General features: G+C 37.4%; 4 protein-coding genes across 4 annotated transcripts; 1 reads left to right on the top strand and 3 right to left on the bottom strand.

The window, feature by feature from the left end:
- The first annotated feature begins 2339 nt into the window (after positions 1 to 2339).
- Positions 2340 to 6943, top strand: LOC149021310 (receptor homology region, transmembrane domain- and RING domain-containing protein 2-like). The gene is made up of 4 exons (XM_089149565.1): positions 2340 to 2631; positions 2810 to 3037; positions 4574 to 4978; positions 5329 to 6943. Exons 1-4 carry the CDS (start codon positions 2472 to 2474, stop codon positions 5889 to 5891), a joined length of 1356 nt encoding a protein of 451 aa, XP_089005691.1. The 5' UTR covers positions 2340 to 2471; the 3' UTR covers positions 5892 to 6943.
- Positions 6944 to 7376: 433 nt separating this feature from the next.
- PDIL5-2 (PDI-like 5-2) lies at positions 7377 to 16253 on the bottom strand. Its single transcript, XM_089149567.1, has 5 exons — positions 15893 to 16253; positions 14605 to 14708; positions 14001 to 14371; positions 11147 to 11454; positions 7377 to 7786 (listed from the first exon to the last, which is right to left on the bottom strand). The coding sequence occupies exons 1-5, from the start codon at positions 16106 to 16108 to the stop codon at positions 7520 to 7522; spliced, it is 1266 nt and encodes a 421-aa protein (XP_089005693.1). The 5' UTR covers positions 16109 to 16253; the 3' UTR covers positions 7377 to 7519.
- A 1700-nt stretch (positions 16254 to 17953) lies between these two features.
- Positions 17954 to 19029, bottom strand: LOC149021312 (aquaporin PIP2-7-like). The gene is made up of 3 exons (XM_089147094.1): positions 18723 to 19029; positions 18310 to 18605; positions 17954 to 18214 (listed from the first exon to the last, which is right to left on the bottom strand). Exons 1-3 carry the CDS (start codon positions 19027 to 19029, stop codon positions 17954 to 17956), a joined length of 864 nt encoding a protein of 287 aa, XP_089003220.1.
- A 1555-nt stretch (positions 19030 to 20584) lies between these two features.
- LOC149021313 (aquaporin PIP2-2-like) lies at positions 20585 to 21880 on the bottom strand. The gene is made up of 3 exons (XM_089149568.1): positions 21479 to 21880; positions 21074 to 21369; positions 20585 to 20983 (listed from the first exon to the last, which is right to left on the bottom strand). The coding sequence occupies exons 1-3, from the start codon at positions 21780 to 21782 to the stop codon at positions 20723 to 20725; spliced, it is 861 nt and encodes a 286-aa protein (XP_089005694.1). The 5' UTR covers positions 21783 to 21880; the 3' UTR covers positions 20585 to 20722.
- Between the last annotated feature and the right edge of the window lie 4984 nt (positions 21881 to 26864).

Here is a 26864-nt window from a genome sequence, read left to right on the forward strand (position 1 = left end):
GGTTCAATTTTGACTTGATTTTATAAACATTATCAATTGGCAGTGTCCATGCAAGTGGCTTCTGGATAAAAAGGTGGTTGTCTATCACATCTATGTGACTGGTGATAATATATAAAATACTTAATATCAATTTAGTAATATACTAATAGTAAGTAAGATGACTATGTTGTCCTTATAGAAATTCAAAATCTCATCTATGTTCGATTAGTTCATCAACTACCAATTTTTTTACTTAAAAAAAATAATAATGCAAGGTCCATGCTTGGGGAGAGGAACTTCTACCCATGAGGCTTGGGTTTGAGGGGCTTAAAAAAAAACCTTATAAAGCCCAATCATACTTAATGACTCTTGGAACTCTTAGTAAACAAATTGATTATAGGACCATCATCTTTGCCCTTGAGAATAAAACCATCGGACTTAAACTAATACATCAACTTTCAAACATGTACACTTAGGGGCCGAGTTAGGATTAAATATTGGGTAGGGAGGGACAAATAGTAAGTCTGGATCACCTCCCAATTTGGAGAGCATTAAGCCACCACACCACACATATTGTGTGAGCTCAAGTGGACCAACTGTTAAATTATTTTTTCACATTTTAGTTCAATTACTCCAATTAAATAGTTCAATGCAACTACACAAATATACTATGCTAGAAAACTAATTAATTCAATTAGTTTAATAATTAAATTAAAAAAAATTCAATGAAGTTAAAAGAGAGAGAGAGAGAGAGAGAGATAAATTGAGAAAGAAAGAGCGAATACGTATTACCTAAATAATCACTTCAATATAATGAAAAAATAAAAAGTTGGTTCATGCCACTATGATTTTTTAAGATTACTAGAAAAATTGAGAAAGAAAGAGTGAATATCTTGACAATTGGAGAAATTTATGAAAAGTGTGTTATTTTTTAATTAAGCTTTAACTTTTTGTTCCCTAAAAGCAAGGATTTAATGGTAACCGTTGGATGATGATTAATGACATTATATGGGGACAAATAATGGTATTTCATACATGGAGTGAGAAAAGGAAAGAAAAGGAGAAGTAATCAAATTAAAAAAAAGGACTATGTGGCTACCATGATGATTGATAAAAATACATTTTTTTTTTTTGGGATTTGAGATTCATTCAGATCATTTTCATGGAGCTTATGAGCACATCAATTACATCCTCAGGGAGCTATTGTAACTTTGACTTTTTCACGTGGAATGGTCGGTTTTTTGTCAACTGAGCCACCCTTCATCATAATTACAAACTTGGCATTAGATGTGACAAGCATAATTATGCCTCCATGGACCAAATTGAACATCTGTGATGAATTTTACCAACGATAGCAACAAGAAAAAAAGAATATACATCAGCCAACGGCCCAAAATGGTCTGGATGTCATTTTAGTCAACATCTTCAAATCTTGGAAAAATTCAATACCTGAGTAGAGATTCCATAATTATAATTCATGCATATCGCTAAAGATTATCTTTCATCTTCTAATTGTGATTCACAAGTCCTTCCATATCCAGCGGTTCTCTTAAGAATTAAGAAAAACTGTTTTCATGTTTATCACGACAAGATTGACCTGTTAAGACCAACATACTATTTGTCCACTCTAGACGACTTGGATTGGATAGACTTGCAGAAACCATTTTTTTTTTCTTCAGGAATCTGGACCAGATGAACAAAATTGGATTATTCTAGGCCCCGTTTGGCGGTGTCAAGGATATCCACGGAACCAATTGGTTGCGATTCGATAATTACTCACTCTCAATTCTCAATTGCTTTTGTTTTTTTCTCACTCACTCTCTCTCTCACTCGCTCGCTCGCAGCCAGAACTACTCCTGGTCAGCAGCTCAGAGCATCACCCACCCCTTAATGCCTAAGCCTCGCTGTTACGCTCTTACAGGATCCCATTTCACAAATCCGAACCCGAAAACAAATTGATAAAACAACCAACATCTCTGTGCTCCCCAAGAGTAAAATCGAGAATTCTAAGCACAATAGACGCCGTGAACAAGGAAGGAGACGGGATTAGGCATGGAAGCTGATGTTTTGATCCATACAACAATACCTGCAATCCGTATTTCGTCGTACCAGTCCTCTCTGCCATGACCCACTTCTTCCACGATTGATTCAACTCCTAGGTTTTAAATTTTAATCAGGTAGATACACCTTTACTCAATCGTTCGAAAACTTGGTTTTTTCTCTCTTTCTCTTCTGGGTTTCTGGGTTAATCTCTCTTCTTATGATTTTGTGCTGTTTTAGATCTGTTTCGTTCTCTGAAACGGGTAAAGCTACGCTTTTTATTTCTTATTTTGATGTTTGATTGATTAAATGATGACAGGTCGAAGAACTCGAGAAGCGAAGATTTGGTTTTGTTTGATTTTTGATAGGTCCGATTCTTTTCGTGGTTTTACGATCGTAAGCGATTTCTTGTATTTACCTTCTCTTCGCTGCCGATACTGACTTGCATAGCCATGGGAAGTATCAGAGAAGGTGAATATATTAGGAGACTAGTATATTTTCTCCCTTTATTGTGTGCTATTTTGTGTGTAATGATTCCGACGGCGACTGCAAATGTGGTGTTGATTGGGGACGACGTAATCCGTTCGTTTGAGGATATTGAAGCCAACTTTGGTAGGATAAGGGATCTCTATCTTTCTCCTCGATTTCAATTTCAACAGAAAGTTGTGTTAGTTTTGGTCAATTTGCTTATTGTAATATAATGGAATTGAGCTTGCTATGTTAATGACTTTGTGCAATGGGTACCCCAAGGGTTGAAACTTATATGATTTTTTTCATCATGTTAACACAGCTCCTGTGGTCAAGGGATCAGGAGAGTGTGGAACCCTATACCTGGCTGAACCTCTTGATGCTTGTTCGCCATTGACTAATAAGATTGCCACAGGCCAAGGTGCAAATGCTTCATTCGCATTAATTGTAAGAGATGGATGTACCTTCGAGGAGAAAGTTAGATTTGCACAAGATGCGGGCTTCAAAGCAGCAATTATCTACAACAATGATGATGGTCCTCTGGTTGCAAGTAATGTCCTCTTCCTTAGACAAACTTGATAAATGGCTTCAAACATGTAAAAATTTCTGTTGATACACTCATGTCTTTGTTATTGTTTGCTTTATCTTTTACTCATGTTTATGCACTCAGCTCATTAGAATGGTGGACATTTGTGGTTATTATGTATTTGCGGCTTCTGCCAACCTGAGACATTGTTTAATTTGATTCATATATGTTGTAAACTTACTCATTTCAATTATGATTATTATTTTGGTGGGTGAGGGAAGAAAGAAGCATAAACTAATTGATGTAGTTACGGATTTTTAGGAGATCAACTAGAAGCCAATGACCAAGTTTTGCTATGAACAGGTGATTGAAGTAGGTATCTTGGTCTAATTAGGGTTAGGTTTTAGTAATTGTCTTGTTGAGTTTTAATGATGCAAAATGATTTGGAATGAAGTTGCGGCATTCAGTGTTAGGATTTTTAATTTCTTGTAGGGAAGGTTGAGGTAAATGAGGATTTAGGATGCTTAGCTTGGGCAGGATCTTTGTTGAATTTCCCTGTAGGGGAGAGGAAGATCCCATCTAAATGAAGGCTTTCAGTGGCCAATTAGGTCTGGACTATTCGGTTTTGGGGAATGATGTCCAGAGATGGAGGGAAGGCCAGGTCTTGTGGCTTGAAGGATTTGGTGGAGCAGAGTTGGGTTGGGTTGCATCCGAGATGTTTAAATTTTCTATGGTTGAAGATCTTTGAAGGCAGCAGTTTGTTTGAACTATGAACTTGAAAAGAAACTGCAGAAAACTTCAACGAGGTGTGCTATTTTGTTCAATAGGCAGTTGTTTTTGTAGTAAGGCTTTCGATAGGAGTTGAGGCATCTGAAGTGAACACTTGGTGCATAGGAGATCTCTAAAGTGTTTTATTTCTATGAAACTTAAAGTAGGATGGTTGACATTTACATTGCATCTAATTTGCTGGCTCCCTACTGGTTCTCAGGCACGGTCAATGGAGCTGGCGGGGGAGATTTTCACATTTTCCTCTCTCCATGATTCGCCCCTTGGTTTCTCATGATGATTGTATCAAGCTAATTATTGGTATTGTATTCTGTAGGTTAGACAGGACCCAGTTGTATTTCACGAAGCATTTTGGGCAGACCAGTGGGAATTGATGGTCGGTAATGGGGCCACTCATGTGGCAGACACCTTTCTGGATCGTAAAATACAGTATTTATATGCTTTTAGCTTAGATGTCAAGGACTTGTTTTAGTTGTAGCCTCTTGCCAAATCTGGGAAAATCCTGCTTCAGTCTGTGCTTTAATTTCTCATTTGGTGAACAAGCAACCTTTGATGTGAGCAAAAAATTTATTTCAAAAATACAGAAGCTCCTCTAGATTTGATTGTTCCATGAATGAACACTGTTTTCCTTCACTTTCAAGTCAAGTAGTTTGGGTCCATGTTATGTTATGTTATTTCCTTGGAAGTTATCAGCAGTTCATTTTTTAATAGGATGACCAACATTTTACATTGATCATCAGTCTTTCTCTAATCCATTATCCTTGGAAATTGCAGTGGCAGGAAATCCTGCAGGTATCAAAATACATGCTGTGTTTATCTCCAGATCCTCCGGTGAAGCGCTTAAAATGTATGCTGGCCTTCCAAACGTGGAGCTGTGGATTATCCCTACCTTTGAAAACTCAGCATGGTCAATCATGGTCATTTCTTTTGTCTCTCTTCTAGCTATGTCCATTGTACTGGCTACCTGTTTCTTCGTTCGCAGACGTCGTGTGAGACGAGAGCGGTCACAGGTTCCACGTGTTCGGGAGTTCCATGGAATGAGCAGCCGTTTAGTGAAAGCCATGCCTAGCCTAATATTCACATCCGTTTTGGAAGATAACTGTACTTCAACTACATGTGCGATATGCCTTGATGACTATAGTGTTGGAGATAAGCTCAGAGTGCTACCTTGCCGTCACAGTACGTGTCTCTGACCACTGCATTTCTTTAGTTTTCGATAAGTTGAAAATGAAAATCTTATTTTTCTTTTGTTGTACTCAAGAGAAGTATCTGTTGATCTGGAAAAGGAAATGATACTCCTTTGAAGCTGAAAAATTTTTGTTGTCTACTTAAAATTAATGTTTTTTAATCAAATATTTGCCTGCCCTGGAACCTGTGGTAGAAGAATATAGTCGGCTATGTTATCAGTTTTCTCTTACTGCTACTTTCCTTATTCTAAGATATTGAAAATCCAAAGCTTTTTGTTATTTTCTCCTCATATTATATCTTATTGAAGTCATTAAGCTCTGTATCTCATCCTATTGTGGCAGAGTTCCATGCTACTTGCGTAGATTCCTGGCTTACTACATGGCGAACATTTTGCCCCGTCTGTAAGCGTGATGCTAGGACAAGCACAGGTGAGCTTCCAGCATCAGAGCGCACTCCATTGCTTTCACCGTCAGCCTCCTCCGTGGGATTGTCATCTGCTGCTTCATCATATGCATCATCATCATCAGCAATACAAATAGACCCAGCACTGTCAAGGGCATCATCCGTATCACGTGTTCGCTCCCTTGCTGGTACTCCTTTACCTCGGTCTATGAGGTCCTATGGCAACTCACCTGCCATTTGCCCAAGCAGAAGCTCAGTAGATCTGAGGAACGCATCTTCCCAGAGATCTCGTGCTTCCCACCTGTTCTCGCCTCATTCCCCTGGCTACCCTTCATTTTCACCTCTGAGCTCAAGATACTTGTCGCCATATGTTCCAAGTCCAACCAATGCCTCGCCAAGTTTTCTTGGGTCATCCAGTCGGCGATCAAATATGTTGCATTGTAGTGAGTCAGCAGCAAGTTTTTCTCCATTTGCCTCTGCGCAGTCTCTTCCAGGTTGCTGACATGAAGTGCCATTGCTGAGTTGAAAATTTGAGTTGCTATGAAGACTAATGAACTGATATTGCTGACTTGTGATGAAGATTCACGTGCAGTGATGCTGCTGCTAACATGCGAGCCTCGGAAACAACGTTCAATGATTGTATATTTTTTCTTGGGGTGTGATAGGTTTGTGGCCTGTTGGAGCTTTTGGGCATAATTGATTAGAGTTTGGTGCCCTTCCAACCCAGAAGGAACTTGGGTGCATTGTAACATAAGATTGCATTTGGTATTTGTTGAAGTCTTTTGGCGCTGAGTGTATGTTGCCTTCTGCTGACCTCTATAGCTTTCAGTTCCTGTTCCTCCCCCGCCTTCCCCCTTCTTCTGGCGATGTATGTTGATTCATCTGCTTGCTTATGAGTTCCAGTCAACTTCCTCTTGGAAAATTATGGGGGGAAAAAGTTAATTTTGCAGAATTCCCAGTCATGCTTGTATACGTGCAACATGAAAGATCGTGTGGCCACTCTTGATGCTCAGTTTTTTGTGGGGCAAGATGTTCCTATAGGCATTAGTTGAAGAACATGTCCTCTGTAGGCTGTAAAGGCTGTCAGCTTAGCTCCAAGCGTTATTGAACAGCGCTGGAAACCATGCGCTGAAATGGAAGGGCGGAATTTTCAATTGCTTCAAGAAATCTGGATGGAATGTAAATTTTTATTTGCAATTGCATGGATATTGTTCGCGTAAGTTGCAATCTAAATCCAATACCTCCTTGACACTTTCAGTTGAAAATCATTGTCTGACTGTTACTAAAAATTGGGAGATTGGGTATAGATTCACCCTGTACGTATGATATCTGTGCAAATGCGAATAAAGATTAGAGAGAAAATAGAGTGGGTTCAACTGATGCCCATTAGCAGTATTTTCGGTTATGAGCAAAATATAAACCACATGAATGTTAACTAACCATGTAAGAAACAATTGTACATTACTTTTCTTCGACATGCCTTGACAGATTGCAAGAAAATGGCTTCTCATTACTAACGATTGCTGCCAAAATGATCCTGATTCCAGAATCATATCAATTCACAACCCTATTAGGGGTACCTCACTTCCAGATTGACACCAGCGCAGACCTTGCTAGAAGGGAAACGAGGAGGGCAAAAAGCTGGCGCCCAAGTCCAAAGAAACAGTAATAAAGCCAGACACCTAAACTCAGGATTTCTAGTTTCTCGCCTTTTCTTGGAAAATAACACCGCCAAGTGCATACTTTTCATTCAGCACATAACCAGGAGAAAAAACTCCAACGATTAACAGGAGAAAGCTAAGGTTACCAATAAGAAAGCAGCAACCATTTAGCAATCAAAACTGTTATTTGCTCAGCAGAAAAGTATCCCGTTTTTTTCAGAAATGAGTGCTGGTTAAGCTAATGTCAATGTAATTATACACTGAAGCAAGGGCTCACACTAGAAACAGCAGCCTGGACATTAAACTAGACAGGGGCTTCATATGTATTTGCAAGAAAACACAAGAATGGAAATGCTGTTCTTTCGAGCTACCCCTTTCTAGCAAAGAAGAGACAAAATTCCTTTGGTTAAATTTTTTTGCTTCTTTTATATCCTCAAAGTAACCAAACAACGATCATCAAAAGCATATCCTAATCCTCCTTGTCCTCAGGTCGAAATGCTTCAGTACTGCTTTCATCATCTTCCTTATCATTGCCAATGGTTACGATTAGAACTAGGACTGCCACCATGAAGATGATCATTAAAGCCACTCTGATGCCAATCATTGACTTGAAAAAGCCCATAATTGATGGACCATTGATGCTTTTCTTCTCTGTTCGTCCTTCTCTGTATCCTTCAATGAATCGTGTTATTTGAGACCCTTGATCCTCCTCGTCAAGACTTTCTGATCCTATAACCTTTTGCATGGGTGAATCAAAATAAAACATGTCAGTATCTCTTAGCACTGACTGGGATCACATAGATTAGATAATTAAAAAGCTGAGAAGGATATGATTTTGTTTGACTAGTATGCATCCAATGTTAATATTCTATGGAATTAAATCCAAGTTAACAAAGAAGCAATGTTAACTAGTCAGACTCCATGTATCCATCCAAAGGTGTTTAGGGAATTAAATTCAAGTTAATAAAGAAGCAACGTTAATTAGTCTAACTCCATGTCTCCATCCAAAGGTGTTTAGGGTCATAAGAGTCTTTATCTCTTTGATTACATAACTGAGCCAATAACTCTAGGAAAGTTGAAGGCTACTTGTTTCTTTCTGGTTCTAGACAGTCTGTTTAGGTTTACATAAAGGAGCAAATTTTCTTTTTTCATTCCAGTTGAAAGAGGAGCCCATCCCCATACGAATACAGTTGTTATTTGGCTGCAAGGCTGCCGCCCAGTAAACTAGTCTTTGCTTATCTATTTCCAGCTATTCTACACTGTATGTGGGAATTGTTTTGTTGCTGAAATCTAACCAACATATCTGAATCCACTCCCCTCTCTCCTGACAGCAACATCATCTCTGTATTCTCCCAAAACCCAATATCCAGCATCTAGACCCTATCCTTGTTTTGGTTCCTTAAAAAGATTATTAGGATTTTGCATCCCTCCTTGCATCATTTAGATGCCCTTAAGGAACTATGCGTTTGGTCAATAAACATATGTCCTAAGCTTATGTTGCACCATATGACTCATCAAATAGGCTAAACTTAAAGAAAATTCTAAGAAGCCAAGGATTTGTGGGCTATAAATTCATGTGTACCCCCACCAACACTAGAGCGTCTAATGAGCTTCAAGGGGGAAGGAAGGGGCTGGAACAACAACAAGCTCAGCCTTATCCCAACTTAATGGGGTTCGCGACATGGACCCAAACAAGGTAAAGTACAGAAAATTGAAAGGAGAAAAATGACAGAAGAAATATGAAAAATAAAGAGAAGAAAACAGACAAAAGTAAGAGGATTCACAGCCCGGAAAGTTGGACAACTCTTAGCGAAAGGGGGTCTGCTCCATGGATCATGGATCCTTGGTCTGCAATAAGTTCTATCTAAAAGTAAAACACCAAATCATTGGCCTTCTAATTAACAATGTGGAAATTTTGTAGTTGAAGCACAAGCTTGTGCTGGTCCAAGAGCTCAGCCATTTGGGGTAATTTTAGTTATTGATTTGTAGTGAGTAGGCATGGGTAACTGATGCGAACACAAGGACCCCCTAATTTTGGGGCCCAAAATCCAATTCCAAGAGGGCCAAACCAAGCTGGCCAAATACCCCCAAGGGTATTTTGGTCATTTTCCAGCCCCTTTTGGGGGTCAATATGGGTCTGGCAAGATTCCTCTTGATCCAAGGGTTTTGGATCGACTCTTATTTTTTTTATTTAGTCAAGTTGATTACAAGTAAAAGTCCTTTTAATTTTGAGACTGTTGACTTAGTCAAATCTGAGTCTAGTTTGGATTTGTTTTGGATAAGCTAATTGCAAGTCGAGTTAAGTTAAAAAGAGTCCAGTTGAGTTAGGATAGGTTTCCTATCATATTTAGTAAGTCAGTATTTTAACTTCAAGAGTCCAAGTTAGTTTGTAAAGGAGTCCTTATCAGAAAGGGACATCCTAAGTTGAGTCTGCTTTCCAGGCTATAAATAGCCTTTCTTAGCAAATTGATTTCAGTTTTGATGATTAATTGAATTGTTGAGTAAGGACCAGGGTCTCTTTCATTTGGTGGGCCTTGGTCAAGTGTTTGTGTTTGAAATTCTTCTGTTCATCGTCATATTCTTCAACTACAGCAGCTTCAAGAGATCATCAAGACATTCCTGCGCATAGACCAGCTTTCCAGCACCTTCCCAAGTAAGTTACAAGCTTCCCCACCCCTCCCCCTTTCTCACGCTACTCTAGGAAACCCCTCCCTGCAATCATAACCCTAACAGGCCCTTCCCGATCTTATCCTGGAAAACACCCTCAAACCCTAACAGGCCCTTCCCGATCTTATCCTGGAAAACACCCTCAAACCCATTGCCTTGGTCAAGTGTTTGTGTTTGAAATTCTTCTGTTCATCGTCATATTCTTCAACTACAGCAGCTTCAAGAGATCATCAAAGACATTCCTGCACATAGACCAGCTTTCCAGCACCTTCCCAAGTAAGTTACAAGCTTCCCCACCCCTCCCCCTTTCTCACGCTACTCTAGGAAACCCCTCCCTGCAATCATAACCCTAACAGGCCCTTCCCGATCTTATCCTGGAAAACAGCCTCAAACCCATTGCAACATTCCCCTTCCCCCTGTTTCCTTTGATGTTCCACCCCTTACCCTAGCACCAAAATCCTTTCTTCCCTCTCCCCTTCCCACGGCCTGCAGATACTATTTCACATTGGACTCCCCTATTCCTTGATCAATTCAAGCCCTATCTACCCTTGTTAGAGTTGTCCTGACCTGCTGAGTCTACTAGTCCTAAACATTGTTTCCCCTCAACAGCCCCAGTTCTGGACTTTAGGAAAACCGTAATTCATCTTCTCGTGGAGTAAATCTGCAGAATTTTCTCAACCAACCCTACTTCAGTCCTACACCTCTAAACTGTTTCTGGACTACAAAATAACAACTGCAGTAGTTCTAATCTGCGGAACCAGCAGCCTATTCCCCAATACCCTAATCCTAACTGAAACCCACACCCAATCCCACTTGGTCTAGGTTTTGATTTTTCAAGTCTGAAATTTAACTTCTATATAAATTCAGATCTGAAACTTCAATTACAGCTCATACCTTGAGCAGTATTAAAACCCAAAAAAACCCTCTACTACTGCTGGAAACTCCTGAGGTAAACCCTAAGTCTAGGGAATTACTAATTTAACCTTTGCCCTAGACCTGGTATACACAGTAACAGTTGGGTTTCTACTAAGTCATTTAGTTCAGTGTTTCTAATGGCACCTATATGGGCGGACCTTGGCGCAATGGTTGGTGAAAGACACTTGTAGCCTGAGGTCAAGGCATTACAGCAGCCCGAGAGCAAAAAACGCTGGGGTAAGGCTGCGTAGAAACATTACCCTCTTGACTCTGCTAGTGGGGAAGCCTTTGTCACTGGGTTTGCCTTTTTTCCCTAATGGCACCTTTGCAATACTCTAGTGGACTGTAGAAATAGCTTATCTAACAACATATACATCCAGAAATTTTAGACACTTACAGTAATAGACACTCTGATCTATCTTAATTGTACAACAACAAATACATCCGTAAAAAAGATCAGTTCTAGCAAAATATCAAAATAAAGAAACTAATGTTGATGACAAGAACAACTTACAGAGAAATACTCTTCATTTCTATTCCATACAATCATCTTTGGCAGTTTGGTTTTCTTATTGACGTCAAATGTATCAATAAAGTCTTCCCACTGCTTTAGTCCAACATAACCAAATATTAAGTCACGATTTGCAGATGCAGCAGCTTTGAGCAGCTTAATTAAATTTAATGATTTCTCATCAGTCTCATCATCAACTATTGTGAGGACAATGTTCCTCTCCTCATCTTTCAACAGCTTCAGTGTCTCATAGTTTATAGGCAAAGACAGTGGCAACAGATTTTGAGTGATAAAATTCCCCATGAATTCCTCTGCACATCAAAACAATAACTTTCATTCTTGGACCTAATCATTTGATCATCATTTATGAAAATCAAACTGGAAGCAGAAACCGTAGCTTCCAAAAAGGATTGCCTGAAGATTTCTTTAAGGATTAAATGCAAAACAAAAGGCAGGTGAAGTGGTCAAAATATCATAAGAAACATTCCTGATATTTTATTAGTGCAATACCACAGGATGAGTCAATGCAAGAAATCCACATTAGAGATTGATTTCTGATATTCATCAAAGGTATGGGAAAAAGGGTATAAGTTTGACGGAGTAATAATGATTCAGGGACATCATCAAACTCAACTATAGTCATTGCTTTCTTAAGGAACCTATACTCTTTCGAATTCAAGGACTCAGAAGCCAGCGATACAGATATTAGACTGTCTCATCAAGGATTCCTCACATATGGAGGTTTCACCACCTGAATAGGGCCTTTGTGCAACCATTTATTCTGATCCCATAAGAGGTTAATTTTTAGGAGTTACAAAATGGATAATGGTGGCTCACTTTGTAACTGTTAATATGATTCTAGAATGCTGGGTATATCTAGATGATTCACTCACTGAATTTTGCTCTTTGGAGAGCCCAAAAGATGAGAAACAATGAAAATGATGCAGTTATTCCCTTTTCAGGCTTCCTGGGAGAGAACTGGTGGCTTACATGTCTAGCGCTACATTAAAGACTCTTTATCTTTGAGGCTACAACTAGATCCTGCAAGGCAATAATATCTTTCATAGTGGAGGGTGATTCAGCTAATGTCATTGGTTGGACAAACCAAGGGAGATCCTTGGGAGATTCTCTCATATTATTTGGTGGACCAGCCCTGATATTTACTTTTAGAGAAATCCAATGCCAAAAATATTTTGGTGCTTCTTCAACTGCTTTGGTCAGAATCTCATTTTTACTCTGCTCTTTTTTCTCATAGAGTTCTCTCTACCAGAAAAATGAACTTTAAAGAATTAATACCTATATGATCTGAAACATTGTGTGATAACTGATGACTGAACTAAAATCAACCATGCATGCCTTCTGTGATGAAAAAGAAATAAACAGCAAATCATGTAACAAACAAGAAATCCATTTTTAGCAGGAATTATCTAATGTTTTCTAGTTCCTATATAATAAACAACTTAGTAATACACCTTGGTGCAGTAGCTAAGACCAGTAATGTGTGTGACAATTAAAACATTCAGTGTTTCTGAACATCGCCTCACCAGTGAGGCACATGCAAAGATTGTGCAAGCTTTGCATAGCTCAGTTAAGTCTAGTCAAATAGAAGGCTAGTATGTAGTGACTTTTTGTTTCAAGCATCAAACATCCCATATAAAGTTAACTTTTCTATGGATTTACATAGTTAATACATTTGGGCTGAAGCTTGCCACATCAATAAATGATAACAAGGAAACATGTCACAAATTCTGGCCCTCAAAAATACCTCATAATTCTAATTGTATTAAAATCAAAACAAACTTAATTGTAAATAGAAAGTAAGTAAATAGGAAACAATAAGATCGATAAGATATTGATGAGGCAAAAGCCGGAGGCCTCTGACTGAAACAAAGTTCAGAGCTGCTTCATAATCTTAGGACAGAACTAAAGAAGTTTTGAAAAAGCACACCACCTTCCACCTATGCAATAAAGTTTACCCATAACTGGACTAAATAATTAGAAATGACAAGACAAGAACGACTAAAACAAATAAGAGATAGAAGCAATGGCACTGGGACTTTTGTCCGAAACTAAGTTCTCAGTCGCTTCAAAGACAAAACTTTGAGGGAAGGAAAAAAAGAAGAAGCATTGGAGCTAAGATTTACAAATCATCACTGCCAGGGTACACATTTCCTAGCACCGTGAATTCCATTCAAGCCAAATATTCAACTCCACAGTGGAAGCAGATCTGTGTTGAATATTAGGTAAAAATCTGGGTAAATTCAGTTCAAAACATTTTACACTCATCTTAACACCAAAATCAAATCCGTCCATCTAACTTGGAATGATGGAAACCATATTAAATCATAGACATGTAGGGGGGGGGGGAAATCACTAATTTGGTGTCAAACACAAACGGAGTAGTATCAAAATCAAATTGAAATTTTCTTCTTTAATGATTCTTGAAGAACAGTTGACTCCAAAAGGTACACAAAATACTATGAGACTGCACACAGTTGATTGGATGATTGCTATTTTCCAACTGGACACAAAGAAAATTGAGGGAGAGATCCACAGATTCATTTGCAGACAAAAGGCAAAAGAAAGAGTCGTTATGCACTAAGGCTTCCTTAGAAACAGATTTAAGAGCTCAGTTATTTCAAAAAGGTCAAACGGAGCTTAATTTGTGTTTCTCTATGTTGAGGTCTATTCATTATCTTATGTTGGTTAAGAAGTTATTCTTTTCCCATTTAATAACACTAGTTATCATTGCTCAACATCATAAAGTACAATTTCAGAGTCTACGTGAGAGATGTGTGAATAGTATGACTAGATAAGAAACTTAAGAATGTCAAAGAAGAAGGGGGAAAAGAATTACCATCAAAAGGTCCATAGAAAATGCTCTGCTCATTATAACCTGGATGGATGGAGACTAATGCAGGAACTTTATCAAAGTCATAAGTTATCATAACTTCCTCTGAGAAACCCTTTGCCACTGAAAACCAAGCTTTTTGCTTATATTTTGTGGCTAACCCTGAGATTATGGACTCATCCAAACCAAACCCAATAAATATAGGAAAATTTGTTCCAGCTGCTTCAACAAATTTGGTAATAGCAGAATCCGACTCAAGAAGAGCAACATCAGGAGCAACAAACTTTTTCAGGAACCGAACAAGCAAATCTGCCTTTCTAGGGCCTGTATATTCCACAGGAGTACCTTGCATAAAGAGCTTTAATGTTGGAAACCCACTGCATCATAGAGCAACTATCTATCAATTCAACAACAGGAGCACTTTTAAAAATACTAGAGGTACATATATCTGAAATTAGCATGCTTAGTCCAGTCACAAACACTAAGTGTTGCCTCAAACTCAAAAACGTATCCAGTCAAAGTGAAGGGAAAAAAACAAAATAGCATAACTATTGGATAAGAAAGGGCTTATTTCAAGTAGGAAAAGCAGATAGAAGTTAAGGAAGCATACTCAATTTCATATTTTGATGTAAGCCGAGTGAATTTGTCGGCATTTATTTTTGCTATCACAATAGGCTTGTCCAGTCCAGCAAGTATAGGTGCAGCAATATCCAACTGCACACCACAGTTAGGGTTTTACATTACTATTTTTGAAGTTCAGAAAATGATGAATAAAAACAAACCTCAACGCAAATAAAATTAAAATAATATAGTGCTCAATTCATTCTATTGGTACATCAAGGATGAAACAAGATGGTAAAAAGGCAAACTAGAAAACTTAAAATACTAACAAAATTTCATAGAGGTAAAAAAGTCCATCTAGCTGATGGGCATCAAGACACACAGCCATTGACTCTATGATTATCTCTACATTAAACAGTTGGAAGATCAACGGTGAAGAACTGTGTAAAACCAAAATGGACATATATCAGTTTCGGAACCGAAACAACCATTTATATCCAGACTGAACTGAATCGAAGAAGAATGAAATTTGTTTTGGTTTTGAAACAAAGAAAATTGCTCAGTTTGGTTTCAACTGGTGAAATCATTCAGTTACAAGTTACAACAAAACTGGACTGAATTATCATCTCCAATCAAACTGGTAAAAACATTTTACATATACATATGTATCCCATCCTATATAGGTCCAGTTAGACCTTCTGTCTTGTTCTCATCACCACCCATACTTTGTATATGCCATTTTATACTACTAAATAATGAAAGCCTCGGTCACAGATATGGAATTCTTTCTAACGATCACTCATCATTGGAAACCTTTCAAACCCAATGTTTTCTTCAAAACATTGCACTCTGTACACTGCAGAAGAGCTCTCCAACCCCCTCCATACAGTAGATGATTACATCATAAGCCGCACAATATACATAGGAGTAAATTCATAATACTAGGAATTCATCTCAAACTGTTTGATAAACGAATAGGATACCAATAAAAACCTAACCAACCAAGTCAATTTGTTCTGGTTTCGAAATGGTTTCAAAACACGTTTGTTTATTACCCATCAGAAACCGGAAGAAGGCACATCCATAAAAGTCTTCACTGGAGGAATCAAGCGTTTTGCTGATATGGGTGCCACGACTATTCGATCAATATGAGATTGCCTACATCCATACCATTGAAGTAGCAAATAAATCTAATCCCTACAAAGATGGAGAAATAAATCTATCTATCTCACTTAACCATGTCATTTCAGGATCTAAAATTGATTGAGTATAAACTTAAAAACTAAAAATTCTGAGATGGGTCAGTGATAAAAATGCAAAAATGGTAGATAAGAAACCTCAGGAGCGAGCCTCTTGCAGTGACCACACCAAGGGGCATAGAAATCGACGAGAATAAACTCGAAAGCAGAGATAGCCGAATCGAAGTTTAAGTCGTCGAGCTCCAATACAGAGCCATCAACTGGAAACTCATGAGAAGAGACGAAAGGGCTGCTGATCCATTGAAGAGAGGTCGTCCAGGCAAGCAAAAGGACTAGAAAAAGAGGAGGACGCATCGCTGAGTTGATCGATCGGAAACTCAAATTCGTAGAAGTTTTACTCTGTTTTTTCCTGAAACCTATAGCGGTTAATGACGCAGCTTCGCTTTTCTCCACACTTCTGAGGAGCAAGAGGATATTATAGTAATCTTCACTGCCTCCTATGGTCTTATGCTTAAATCGTAATTGCTTATAGAGGAAATGGAGCAGTTAGAATCTTTTGTTATGAGATTGGAATCTAATCTATCATGAACAGATTTGAAAAGTACAATTAGGTGAAATTCACATTAATATCCTTGATTTCAAAAATACCCTCATTATCATGGATATTTACTGATGCACACCGGCCCCCCCCCCCCCCCAAAAAAAAAAAAAACATATTAAAGTCACGCTCATTTTAGAGTTGTTAAGTGATTGCTGAGGTGTTATTAAAATCACTTGACCTTTATTTAAATTCAAGTATTAAACTATTAATGCAAAAATTCATTTTATCCTTTATTAAAATGAGATACACGTAAAATTACTATTGTACTCTTATTAGTGAGTCATCCTTATTCATGCAATAATTATAGTCCTCAAGTGTCTCTCGCGGATCTGAAAGATTTGTTGTGATGAGCTTCTGTTGGTAGTCTCCTCCTACTGCTGGTCTTCGCGTCTGCAGCAGCGACAGATGACAGTTCAGAATCGAGATCCAACCCTGTCCTGAATGGACTCATCTTCTTTCGGATCCTCCGCAGTGACAGTCTTTTCTACAATATTAGTGCCACCGCTAAGACAACCTAGTCTTCGCCCTTGTGGCGTGTTTTATCTCCACCCTTGTAACATGTTATGTTTCCGGCCTTATGGCATATTAGTCTCTGATTTGTGGTATGTCTTCGCCTCTTTGGGCATTGGTGATGGAAGATGCGTATATCGTATCTAATTATGCTTAATTGTTACAATGCTTATTCTTAGGGTTTGTTAGGCTCAAATCATCCCTTAGCCTGGATGGCCTTGTCTATTGCATGTACCACAGCTTGGTCAATTTCTGTTTCTTAGTTCAAAAATAACTTTGTGTTTTCAACTTTTCATGCACTTTTTTTTTAGGTCTATATTTCTCTTTGAGTTTATGAATGAAGTATTTAACTTCTCACCCAAAAAAAAAACAGCCTAGAGTCCTCCCAACTCTCCTTGAATTCTAAGGCATCATCATTCCGTTGAAAGAGTATTACTTCAAAGCAATTGAAGTCAAACATCTTTTTGGTTCGTGCGCAAATATCTTCTGCTCCCACGCATTCGCAGGTTTCAGGTGACAATGCATGTTATTCTTTTAATCTAGCGGTTAAGAATATGGTAGTTTGATGATTAGGTCATTCAGATTAAAAAGCTTCTAAAATTAAAACCCCGCGATTAAAAAAAAAAAATGTTGAAAGCCCTGGAGAAGAAAGATTTTAAGGGAGGGCATCTGTTAAGAAAAAGTGAAAAGCGGTTCTTGGGGAAATTTGTAACTAATTATGTGAAGAAAGTTCCTATAGCTAATATGGATTCACATCCTCAGAAATTCCTATCTGTACAATTCTCTCCTAGAATTGTGCCATGTGGCATTTAAATAATCTAACGGTTACCCAATTCAAACTAAACTAAATTTGAAGAATTGGTTGGAAATGGAGATTTTTCGAAAACAATGTACAACCAAAGCAAGTCGGGAGACAAAAAAGGATTCAAAACACTCCCTTGTTCTCACCATCAAATATAATTTTGTGTAAATTTTCAATCAAACCATTGCATCTCTTCAGTATTATTCTTCAAAAATGAAACATCATATTTTCACTACCCAAACGCCTCAAACGATGAAAATAAGCAAAGCCCCAGACATAATAAAAATTAGACATGGGGACCGGTCCTTAAGGCCCCTTGAGGTTTCATGGCTGATCCTCTTAAAACATATTGGTGGTATATAGCTGCAAGAGCAGCACCAACTAAGGGTCCAACCCAGAAGATCCAGTGATCATTCCAGGCCTTGCGTCTGTTGTAAACCACAGCAGTTCCAAGACTCCTAGCTGGGTTGATACCTGTACCTGTGATTGGAATGGTAGCCAAGTGCACCATGAAAACTGCAAACCCAATTGGAAGTGGTGCCAATACCTGTAATTTCAAAGCAAAACATCTCAATTCCATGTGGGTTGGTTAAGAATAATACTCAGAGTTTTCCAGGTAAAACAGGTGATCAACTAGCTTACAGGGACATGGGAGTCTCTGGCATTCCTCTTGGGATCAGTAGCAGAGAAAACTGTGTAGACAAGAACAAAGGTACCGATGATTTCAGCTCCCAGTGCCACACCCTTGGTGTAGCCATGGGCAACTATGTTCGCCCCACCACCGTACTTCATATAGTGACCCTTCTCTAAGCCCTTCACAATCCCTGCACCACACATAGCTCCTAAGCATTGTGCCACCATGTACAACAAAGCTCGGATAAGCGAAATTCTCCGACCGACGAAAAGCCCGAATGTCACGGCCGGATTAATATGCCCACCTAATACCCAAAAAAGAATTCTTGAATAGTTTTCATTACAATGCTCTAAATTGAACATTTTCAGAGCTAATAAGCAGAGTTAGAACAGGAGAAGCTAGTAATTAATGAAATACCCACCAGAGATACCAGCAGTGCAGTAAACAAGGACAAAGATCATGCCACCAAAAGCCCAAGCAATGCCCAGATTTCCAACACTTCGGCAGTCACCACCATGGTTGTATGGGTCAATCTGGCTGTTGTGGCCAATTACAGTTAGAACAGCAATGTAAAGAAACAAAAGGGTGGCAATAAACTCAGCAATGATAGCTCTATAAAATGACCATTTGGACAGTTCTATAAGGTCAATCAATTGTGCCGGAGGTGGTTCATGGTAGTCTCTTGTGGCGAGCTCTCCAGTTTGGCCAACTTCAATATCCCTTCGCATACTTTCACCAGAATGATTCAGAGACAAAGGTTAGCTAAGGCCAAGGGGGGGCTATGATAAAAAACTAAGTGCGAGAGGACTTGTGGTGTACCTGAATTAACTCCCTTCTATGTTGATTGCTCGACATGTGGAATCTTATCATACATAGAATCTATCCTTCCCGTTGTTTTCTCTTTATTGTGGTTTATTAATTTTTTTTTATAATATATTGTTGCATTTATTACTAAATCTCTTCTATTTTTATTTTTTTTAATATTATGTGTCGTTTTTTCAATAAGATCATACCCATTATAAAGGAAAAAGAATTTACCAAAAAAGAAATAGGGAAGACTCAAACTAAAAGAGTTGAGAAGGTGGTTATTTGTCAAAAAAACAATTAATGAAAAATTTGAAATTCACATGACTAAGTCAAGAGAGAATCAAGGATATAGAATTAGGTCAAACTTCGTCATTTAAAAAGTCCATGAAAGGTTATCAACCACAAAATTTAGTCAAATTAAACAATTAAACATTCTAATAGCATTGCATTGGTCTTTGGCGTAATTAGGAAAAGACTGAATTACTTCAAGAATCACACATATGAGAGATCGACCTAAACATTTCACCTTAAGATTAAGAAAGAATTTAAGATTTTGGATGATCAAAATAGTAGAAGAATACAAACGTTATAAATGGACAAACATGATAGTAAAGGGTGTCTAGTAGTCACAGTAAGAGGTGTCTAGTAATCACTTTAGCTTGATTTTGAATTTCGAACAAATGATACTAAAACCAACTGCTTCCAATCAATTTGGGTATGGATGTTGTTTTGGTTTATTTCAATTCTTTACTATCAACTTGATACTAATTAAGAGTTCATTTATTTTTAGATTCGACAGTATATGAAACTGTAGAATCAAGCGCTTGCCATTGCTCCAAAAGTTCGGACCTTTGGATACGGTGCCACTAATATTTCATATATAGTATAGTCAACAACTATCCCGCTTCGAGTCTGAATCTAGGCGGGACCTTGGGCAACCACAGCACAGCCTGGAGGTCCCCAACAGAAACCTTACTTACAATTTCTAATGAAAGAAAGATTTGATAAGAACATTTTGTTTCACGTTCCCTAGTCAAAACAAATAAAACATTCGTGAAAAAATTTTTTGATCTTGATTTTATAATCTAAATGAATAAGCGCATAGAGGATTATTAATGTTTAAACAATGAAAAAGATGGTGTTTGTTGTAATCTCATTATTCTTCTATGCTTATTAATGTTTAAACAATGATAGTGTTTGTTGTAATCTCATTATTCCAATAATCAATTTAATGTAAAGAGAAGATAACTAATGTTACTTAAATCAATGAATATTAATCAATAAAAAGATAACCTATATTTAATCATATTACCTTATCCTGTCATTAGTTATTTATTTGAAAATTTGACTTATTTCATAGTGATCAAGAACACTAAAAGATGCATCTTGCAAAGGAAAACCAAATTAAGATAAGTTGAGAAGAAATGATAGGATACAATAGAAAAGACACACTACTTTTGACCAAAATACAAAAGAGAGAATCTTCAATCTCAATTCTTTTAACATAATTTATCTACAATTCAGGTACTCCCCACTCCAGTCCTTGATTATTCATCGGAAACATCACCTCTTCCATCTCTCCAAATCATCTTAAACAATGAACTCCAAGAAAATTTAGATATTGGAGCTGCTCCTGAAGGATCCAAAAGCTTTAACAGCAGATCCTCTTAAAATGAACTGGTGGTAGAAAGCAGCGATGGCAGCACCAATGAAAGGTCCAACCCAGAAGACCCAGTGGTCATCCCAAGCCTTGTTCTTGTTATAGATGACAGCAGCTCCAAGACTTCTTGCTGGGTTAATACCCGTGCCTGTGATTGGGATTGTGGCCAAGTGCACCATGAAAACTGCAAACCCAATTGGGAGTGGTGCCAATACCTGTAAATCCGAAGCAAAACATCTCAATTCCATGTGGGTTGGTTAAGAATAATACTCTGTTTTCCAGGTAAAAGACAGTATAGAACTTACAGGGACATGGGAGTCTCTGGCATTTCTCTTGGGATCAGTAGCAGAGAAGACGGTATAGACAAGAACAAAAGTACCAATAATTTCAGCTGCCAAACCCACGCCCTTGCTGTAGCCGGCGGCGATTTCGTTTGCCCCACCGCCGTACTGTACATAGTAACTCTTCTGGAAACCCTTAACAAGCCCAACACCACAGATAGCCCCCAAGCACTGTGCCACCATGTACATCACAGCTCGAATAAGTGAGACTTTACGTCCTAGAAAAAGCCCAAATGTCACGGCCGGATTGATATGCCCTCCTGTTCCCCCAGAAAAAAAAATTGATATCCATGATCAGTAGTTGTAATGGTCCCCCTCATCAGCATTTAAACAAACACAAGATAGTAGTAATTAAGTGAAAAAACCCACCAGAGATACCAGCAGTGCAGTAAACAAGGATGAAGATCATGCCACCAAAAGCCCAAGCAATGCCGAGGATGCCAACTCCACCACATTCATCACCGTTGTGGTTGGGATCTGTCTGACTCTTGTAACCAATCACAGTCAAAACAGTGATATAAAGAAACAAAAGGGTTGCAATAAACTCAGCAATGAGAGCCCTATAGAATGACCAACTGGTCAGTTCTTCAGGGTCAATCAATGGCGCTGGAGGTGGATCCTGGTAGTCTTTTGCAGAGAAGCTGTTTTGAGCAACTTCCATTTCCTTCCCCATACTTCCCCAAGATGTTTGTATGAGACAGAGAGAGAGAGAGAGAGTAACTCAAGTAGCTGTGATGGAGCTTCTTTGTGGTGTTTCCTCTGATTCTGGTGTATGTATATATAATACTTTTGGATTGAAGAGGAAAGATAAGGTTTTTGTCTTTTTTTCTTTTGTGGGATAAATTTTAATACTTGAATTTGCCGCCCCAGTAGGAGTTTTGGGTGTCATAATTGGGATTTCCTTTCTTGATGATCATCCATCATGAAGGAACTAGGGCCCTCATGACCGGCCTTTTGTTGGTTGTTCCATCTCTTCCTTCTCAGTCTCAACGGCTAGAAAGTATTAAAGTAGGAGCTCAACGGTCAGTTCTTGAGACAAATTAAAATTGGGCGTTTTCTTCATGAGCCATATATGCACCCAACAGCTCAGCTGTGCTGAGTGGTGAGCTGTTCATCATTTGTTTGTGGTCCCCACCCTCACCGACCAACCCTAGGTAATGGAGAAACCTCCTGATTTATATACTTGCTCATACCAATAAAAATGGAATAATTCAATCTTCTCAAATTCATATATATATATAGCATGCTCTTCTAGATTCCATTTCTTTGGCTGGTAATAGGATTATTAGTAGGACTCAATGTTGGTAATTTAAGGAATATATATTCATGAATCGCAATAAATAAGTATGAATATTTAATTATTAGGGCTACAATCACGTCGGATTGGACTGGGCTGGGTCCGTCATGAGGAATTTCACTGTCATGAAGAATTTTAGACCGTTAGATTTGAAATGTAAATTGAGATTTTGATCCAACGACTCGAATCGTTTCACAGAAATGAAGCAAAGTTGCATTTGGGTTGTCGGCAGTTGAATTGGGGCACGTTTTTCTCTTTTAGGTAACAAGAGGGGCACGTGTTTATTAGCTATACGTACTTCTCAAATCTGATATGGTTGCCTTTCGGTTCCTGACAGGTGTTCACTGTTCCCTGCTGCCTCATAAGTCATACTAGGTTAGGGTTTTGATCAATTTTCCACCACACACTTCTCATACTTATGAATGGATTAAATTCAACTACTACTTCTCAAAAAAACAAAAAATTCAATTACAACTCTAGAAAACTCTGTAGGGCTTCAATAAATTGTCAATAAAGAGGAAAAAAAAAAAAAAAAAAAAAAAAAAACTCCTATCATTAAACATTTCAGTCCCTATTTTCATGAACTGGGAATCTATCATTGAAATCTTATCATATAATTTTTCTGGTTCAACTTAATTCAGCAAGTGTAATTGAAGATATGTTTGATGTTTTCCAAGTTTTTGTAAGTAGGTGAACCCTCCAATTCCTCTCCCAAGATGCAGACACTCATACTAACAACGTAACTGACTCTCTCACACGGAAGGCTATTTCTTTACTGGGGAGGTTTGACTGGCCTATTTCAACTACCTAGATTTTCAGGCTTTGTAACTCGAATATTTCTCTTGTTGAATGAATTATCATTTCCGCCATAAAAGAAATGCTGACACTCTTAATTGGTCCCAATGTACCGCCGCATTGTAAACTCGTGTTTGCTTACCAAGAATACCAATCTAAGTTGTTTTTCTAACTTAAATTTGTATTAGTATCCTCAACAGTACTTTTCCATCTCTACAAAGATAACATTAATACAATGTTGTGAACATTTGACACATGACTGGTGTCTTAAGGTAATTAGAATTGGCAAATCATAGGGCAATTGGAAGCCATAGAAGGCTTCTTTTTCTCTTTAGGATAAGTTCATTTTTCCACCTACATATGACCATGAAATATTGCCATCTCATGGCCATTTCTTATGTGCCATATAACATTTTGGTTAAAAGAATTTAGGGATAATTACTATTGCCCCCATGTACTTTGGTTTTATTACTAATCAACCTCTTCTTATGAAGTTCCCCCCTTCACTTCTAACGGTGTTAAGTGGTTGCTAACATCAAATATGTAATGTCTATTTTGTCCTTCATTAAAATTAAGAATTTTAAAAATATGACATTACCCTCATTTTTAAAAACTATATTGAATGTCAATTATATCATTAAAATCTTATATTTTACAATAAATTTTGGCTTTGGTGGGACCACACACTTTGTACAATGGTTAACATATATTAGGATATTTTCAATTTTCAACTTTGAATTACATTTGATATTTCATAATATTTTGTTTCTATTTTAAGTTTTATTTAATCCATATTTCCTTTTCGATTCTTTTAGAGAATCGTCTTTTCTTTATTCGGTGTTTCTTTTGAAGTTTGATTTAGTTAATTTTTCTCCATAGTTAGTTGAGTGTATTATAACTTGCGGTTAGTAAGGATAATTGTGGGTTATTTTTGGGTTTTTAAAAATATATAAATGCCACATCATTGTACTACCGAGCTTCGGAAGGGGCTTGTAATTTTAGCAAGTTATGTTGGATAAGCAATTTTAAAGTGGGGGATGTGTAATTCGTCGGGCGTATTATCCCAGAATTTATCATTATTAGAAATCATCAGCAAGGAAAGTGTAACCACTCACAGCTACCCTCTATTTACAAGAAACAATACATAAGTAAAGAGATAACTCCACTGCAATTTTGAGAAAATATATAGATGTCAAATCATTAGTAAATTAATTGAGCTCAGCAGTAGGAGGCATCTCCTCTTAGTGCGGTTTTATCATATAATTCTTCTAATCATTCTTCTACAGGAGGTAGAATCAATTCAACTTAATTCAATAATTCTAATTTTATTCATATGTCTGAAATCAACTTTCTTAGTCATCCTTCACCAACAATTCAATAGGAGTAATTGAAGATATGTCTGATATTTTTTCAAGTTTACTCAGATGGAGCATGGTGTGAAGCAACTTCCAAATGAGGCCATGGAGTGGTACTTTTGGATCATAGCAATTCTTTTGTTGCTGTCCAGACAAAATTAGGAAAAAAATGTTTGGTTTTGCTTCAAAACTGTTGGTAAAATTTTTATTCCTTTGTATTAGAATTGCGAACAATGTTTATTGATGTCTTTTGCACAATACTTGGAAGAAAGATTTTTATACAATTTTTTTTTTCTTTTTTTCTTTTCCTCTAATTCTTTTTCAGGAATTGATCTTCTTTAAAGTGATGTTCTTTAGATCTCTTATCCGGGTTTTTCCACTTCAAGAACGCCCTTTTCTCATTTTGGGATTAGAAAATAAGCAAATCAGTCTACTAGAGGTTGTCATTATCTCGACAATGGCTACTTGTGGAACTCTAATTTTTTTTTAATGTTTTCTTCTTTGTCCTTTTTTTTTTTTGGTAAAAAAATGTTTTTTTTTCTTTGTCACTTGTTTTGCTTTTGTTTACAATTGGTTGGTCTTTTTGGACTTAATCCTTTCTATTACCCCCTTTTTTATTCTATCCTTTTGGTTAATAAATTTATTATTTATTAAAAAATATTCTTAAAATAAGATTTTTGTAAAGATAAATATAGTAGGTGAACCCTCTCATTCCCCCGGACAACCACCCCCAAGATGCAAATGCTCAGACTAATAGCAAAGTTGACTCTCTCACACGAAAGGTTGTCTCATTACCGGAGAGGTTTGACTGGCCTATTTTCATTACCTGGATTTCCAAGCTTTGTAACTCGAATATTTCTCCTATTTAATGAATTATGGTTTCAAAAAAAAAAAAACGCACACTCTAATTGGTCCCAATGTATAGATAGGTAAACTTGTGTTTCCTTACCAAGAATACCAATCCAAATCGTTTTTCTAACTTAAATTTGTATTAGTATTCAGAACGGTACTTTTCCATCTCTACAAGGATAACATTAATACAATGTTGTGAACATTTGACACATGACTGGTCTCTTCAGGTAATTAGAATTGGCAAATCATAGGGCAATTGGAAGCCATAAAAAGCTTATTTTTCCCCTTTATGATAAGTTCATTTTTCCACCTACATATTACCATGAAATGCCTTCTCATGGCCATTTCTTATGAGCCATATGACATTTTGGTTAAAAGAATTTATCATTATTAGAAGTCATCAGCTAGGAAATTGTAGCTACTCACAGCCCACAACTATCTGTTGGAAATACGCAATCGTATAAGACAAATGAAACATAATCATAAAAATGAAAACTTATCTTATTTTGAATAGCATGAATGATCTCCTTTATTTTGTAGTTTCTTTTTACAAAAGAAAATGAATTTAAAATTAATTTTTTTTCCATAGTATAGTATTGTAACTTGACAAAAGAGTACATATATAAAGAAATAACTCTAAAAAAAAAAAAAAAATGGTAAAGAGATAAATAAAAATTATTTTTTCGATTTTGAGAAAATATATAGACGACACATCATCAATAAACTAACGGAACTTAGCAGTAGGGGGCATCTCCTCTTAGTGCGGTTTTATCCATTCATATGTCCAACTTTCTTCACCATCTCTCACAGTATATACCCCATCCTTCTTTGTAGACCAATAGCACTGACCACAACGAGTCTCATCTCTCTTGGCATCATAAGTTGCAAAACTTTCATATCCATCTCTCCAAGATAAATTGCAGAAGAAAAGCGTAGTTTTCTGGAAATTGTTGTGGAAACCCCACTCATAATAACTTTTAGGAGCGACCTGATGGATTCCTAGATCATTGTCTCTCGATTTGCAATGAACCGTTAGCATCAAACCTGGATCCAATTTGTTCATGATGCGAACATGCTTCCCTGCATTCACCATGCATGACATCATCACAATCATCAGTGTGATCGTGATGATAAGCCTCAAATTTTCATGTTGTTTCTTCATAGCGTTGGAATCACCCAATGTCATCATCATCAACAAGATGCTTTATTCTTCTTCTTCTTCTTGGTCTTATATAATTTTCACAAAAATATAAGAGTTCTTTTTTTAGCATGGGAAATAGAAGGATGGGAGCCAAGAAATTGAAAATGTGGTTGTTAGGAATAGATACCTCAAATTGAATAAAAGGTCTTTCAATTAGAAAGTGTAAGTCACAAAACCCTAAATGCAAGGAGTGGTTACAAGCCAAAATGTCTTGTTAAGGTATCACCAGCCATTTTTTATTTTGAGTCCAAATTC

Source organism: Hakea prostrata, chromosome 3 (assembly GCF_041222555.1).
Source record: "Hakea prostrata isolate BN-2017 chromosome 3, UWA_Hpros_2, whole genome shotgun sequence".
NCBI lineage: Eukaryota > Viridiplantae > Streptophyta > Magnoliopsida > Proteales > Proteaceae > Hakea > Hakea prostrata.

Bases quoted from the DNA above. Each gene is read 5' to 3' on its own strand.
- LOC149021310 (XM_089149565.1), top strand. From the start codon at position 2,472: ATGGGAAGTATCAGAGAAGGTGAATATATTAGGAGACTAGTATATTTT. The intron at 3,038-4,573 runs GTAATGTCCTCT...TGGAAATTGCAG, and splicing joins TGATGGTCCTCTGGTTGCAA to TGGCAGGAAATCCTGCAGGT. The intron at 4,979-5,328 runs GTACGTGTCTCT...CTATTGTGGCAG, and splicing joins AGTGCTACCTTGCCGTCACA to AGTTCCATGCTACTTGCGTA.
- PDIL5-2 (XM_089149567.1), bottom strand. From the start codon at position 16,108: ATGCGTCCTCCTCTTTTTCTAGTCCTTTTGCTTGCCTGGACGACCTCT. The intron at 14,372-14,604 runs GTATGCTTCCTT...TCTATGATGCAG, and splicing joins ACATCAAAATATGAAATTGA to TGGGTTTCCAACATTAAAGC. The intron at 11,455-14,000 runs GTAATTCTTTTC...TTTGATGTGCAG, and splicing joins TTTCTATGGACCTTTTGATG to AGGAATTCATGGGGAATTTT.
- LOC149021312 (XM_089147094.1), bottom strand. From the start codon at position 19,029: ATGCGAAGGGATATTGAAGTTGGCCAAACTGGAGAGCTCGCCACAAGA. The intron at 18,606-18,722 runs GTGGGTATTTCA...TTTGGGTATTAG, and splicing joins CTGCACTGCTGGTATCTCTG to GTGGGCATATTAATCCGGCC. The intron at 18,215-18,309 runs GTAAGCTAGTTG...TTGAAATTACAG, and splicing joins CCAGAGACTCCCATGTCCCT to GTATTGGCACCACTTCCAAT.
- LOC149021313 (XM_089149568.1), bottom strand. From the start codon at position 21,782: ATGGGGAAGGAAATGGAAGTTGCTCAAAACAGCTTCTCTGCAAAAGAC. The intron at 21,370-21,478 runs GTGGGTTTTTTC...CTGGGGGAACAG, and splicing joins CTGCACTGCTGGTATCTCTG to GAGGGCATATCAATCCGGCC. The intron at 20,984-21,073 runs GTAAGTTCTATA...TCGGATTTACAG, and splicing joins CCAGAGACTCCCATGTCCCT to GTATTGGCACCACTCCCAAT.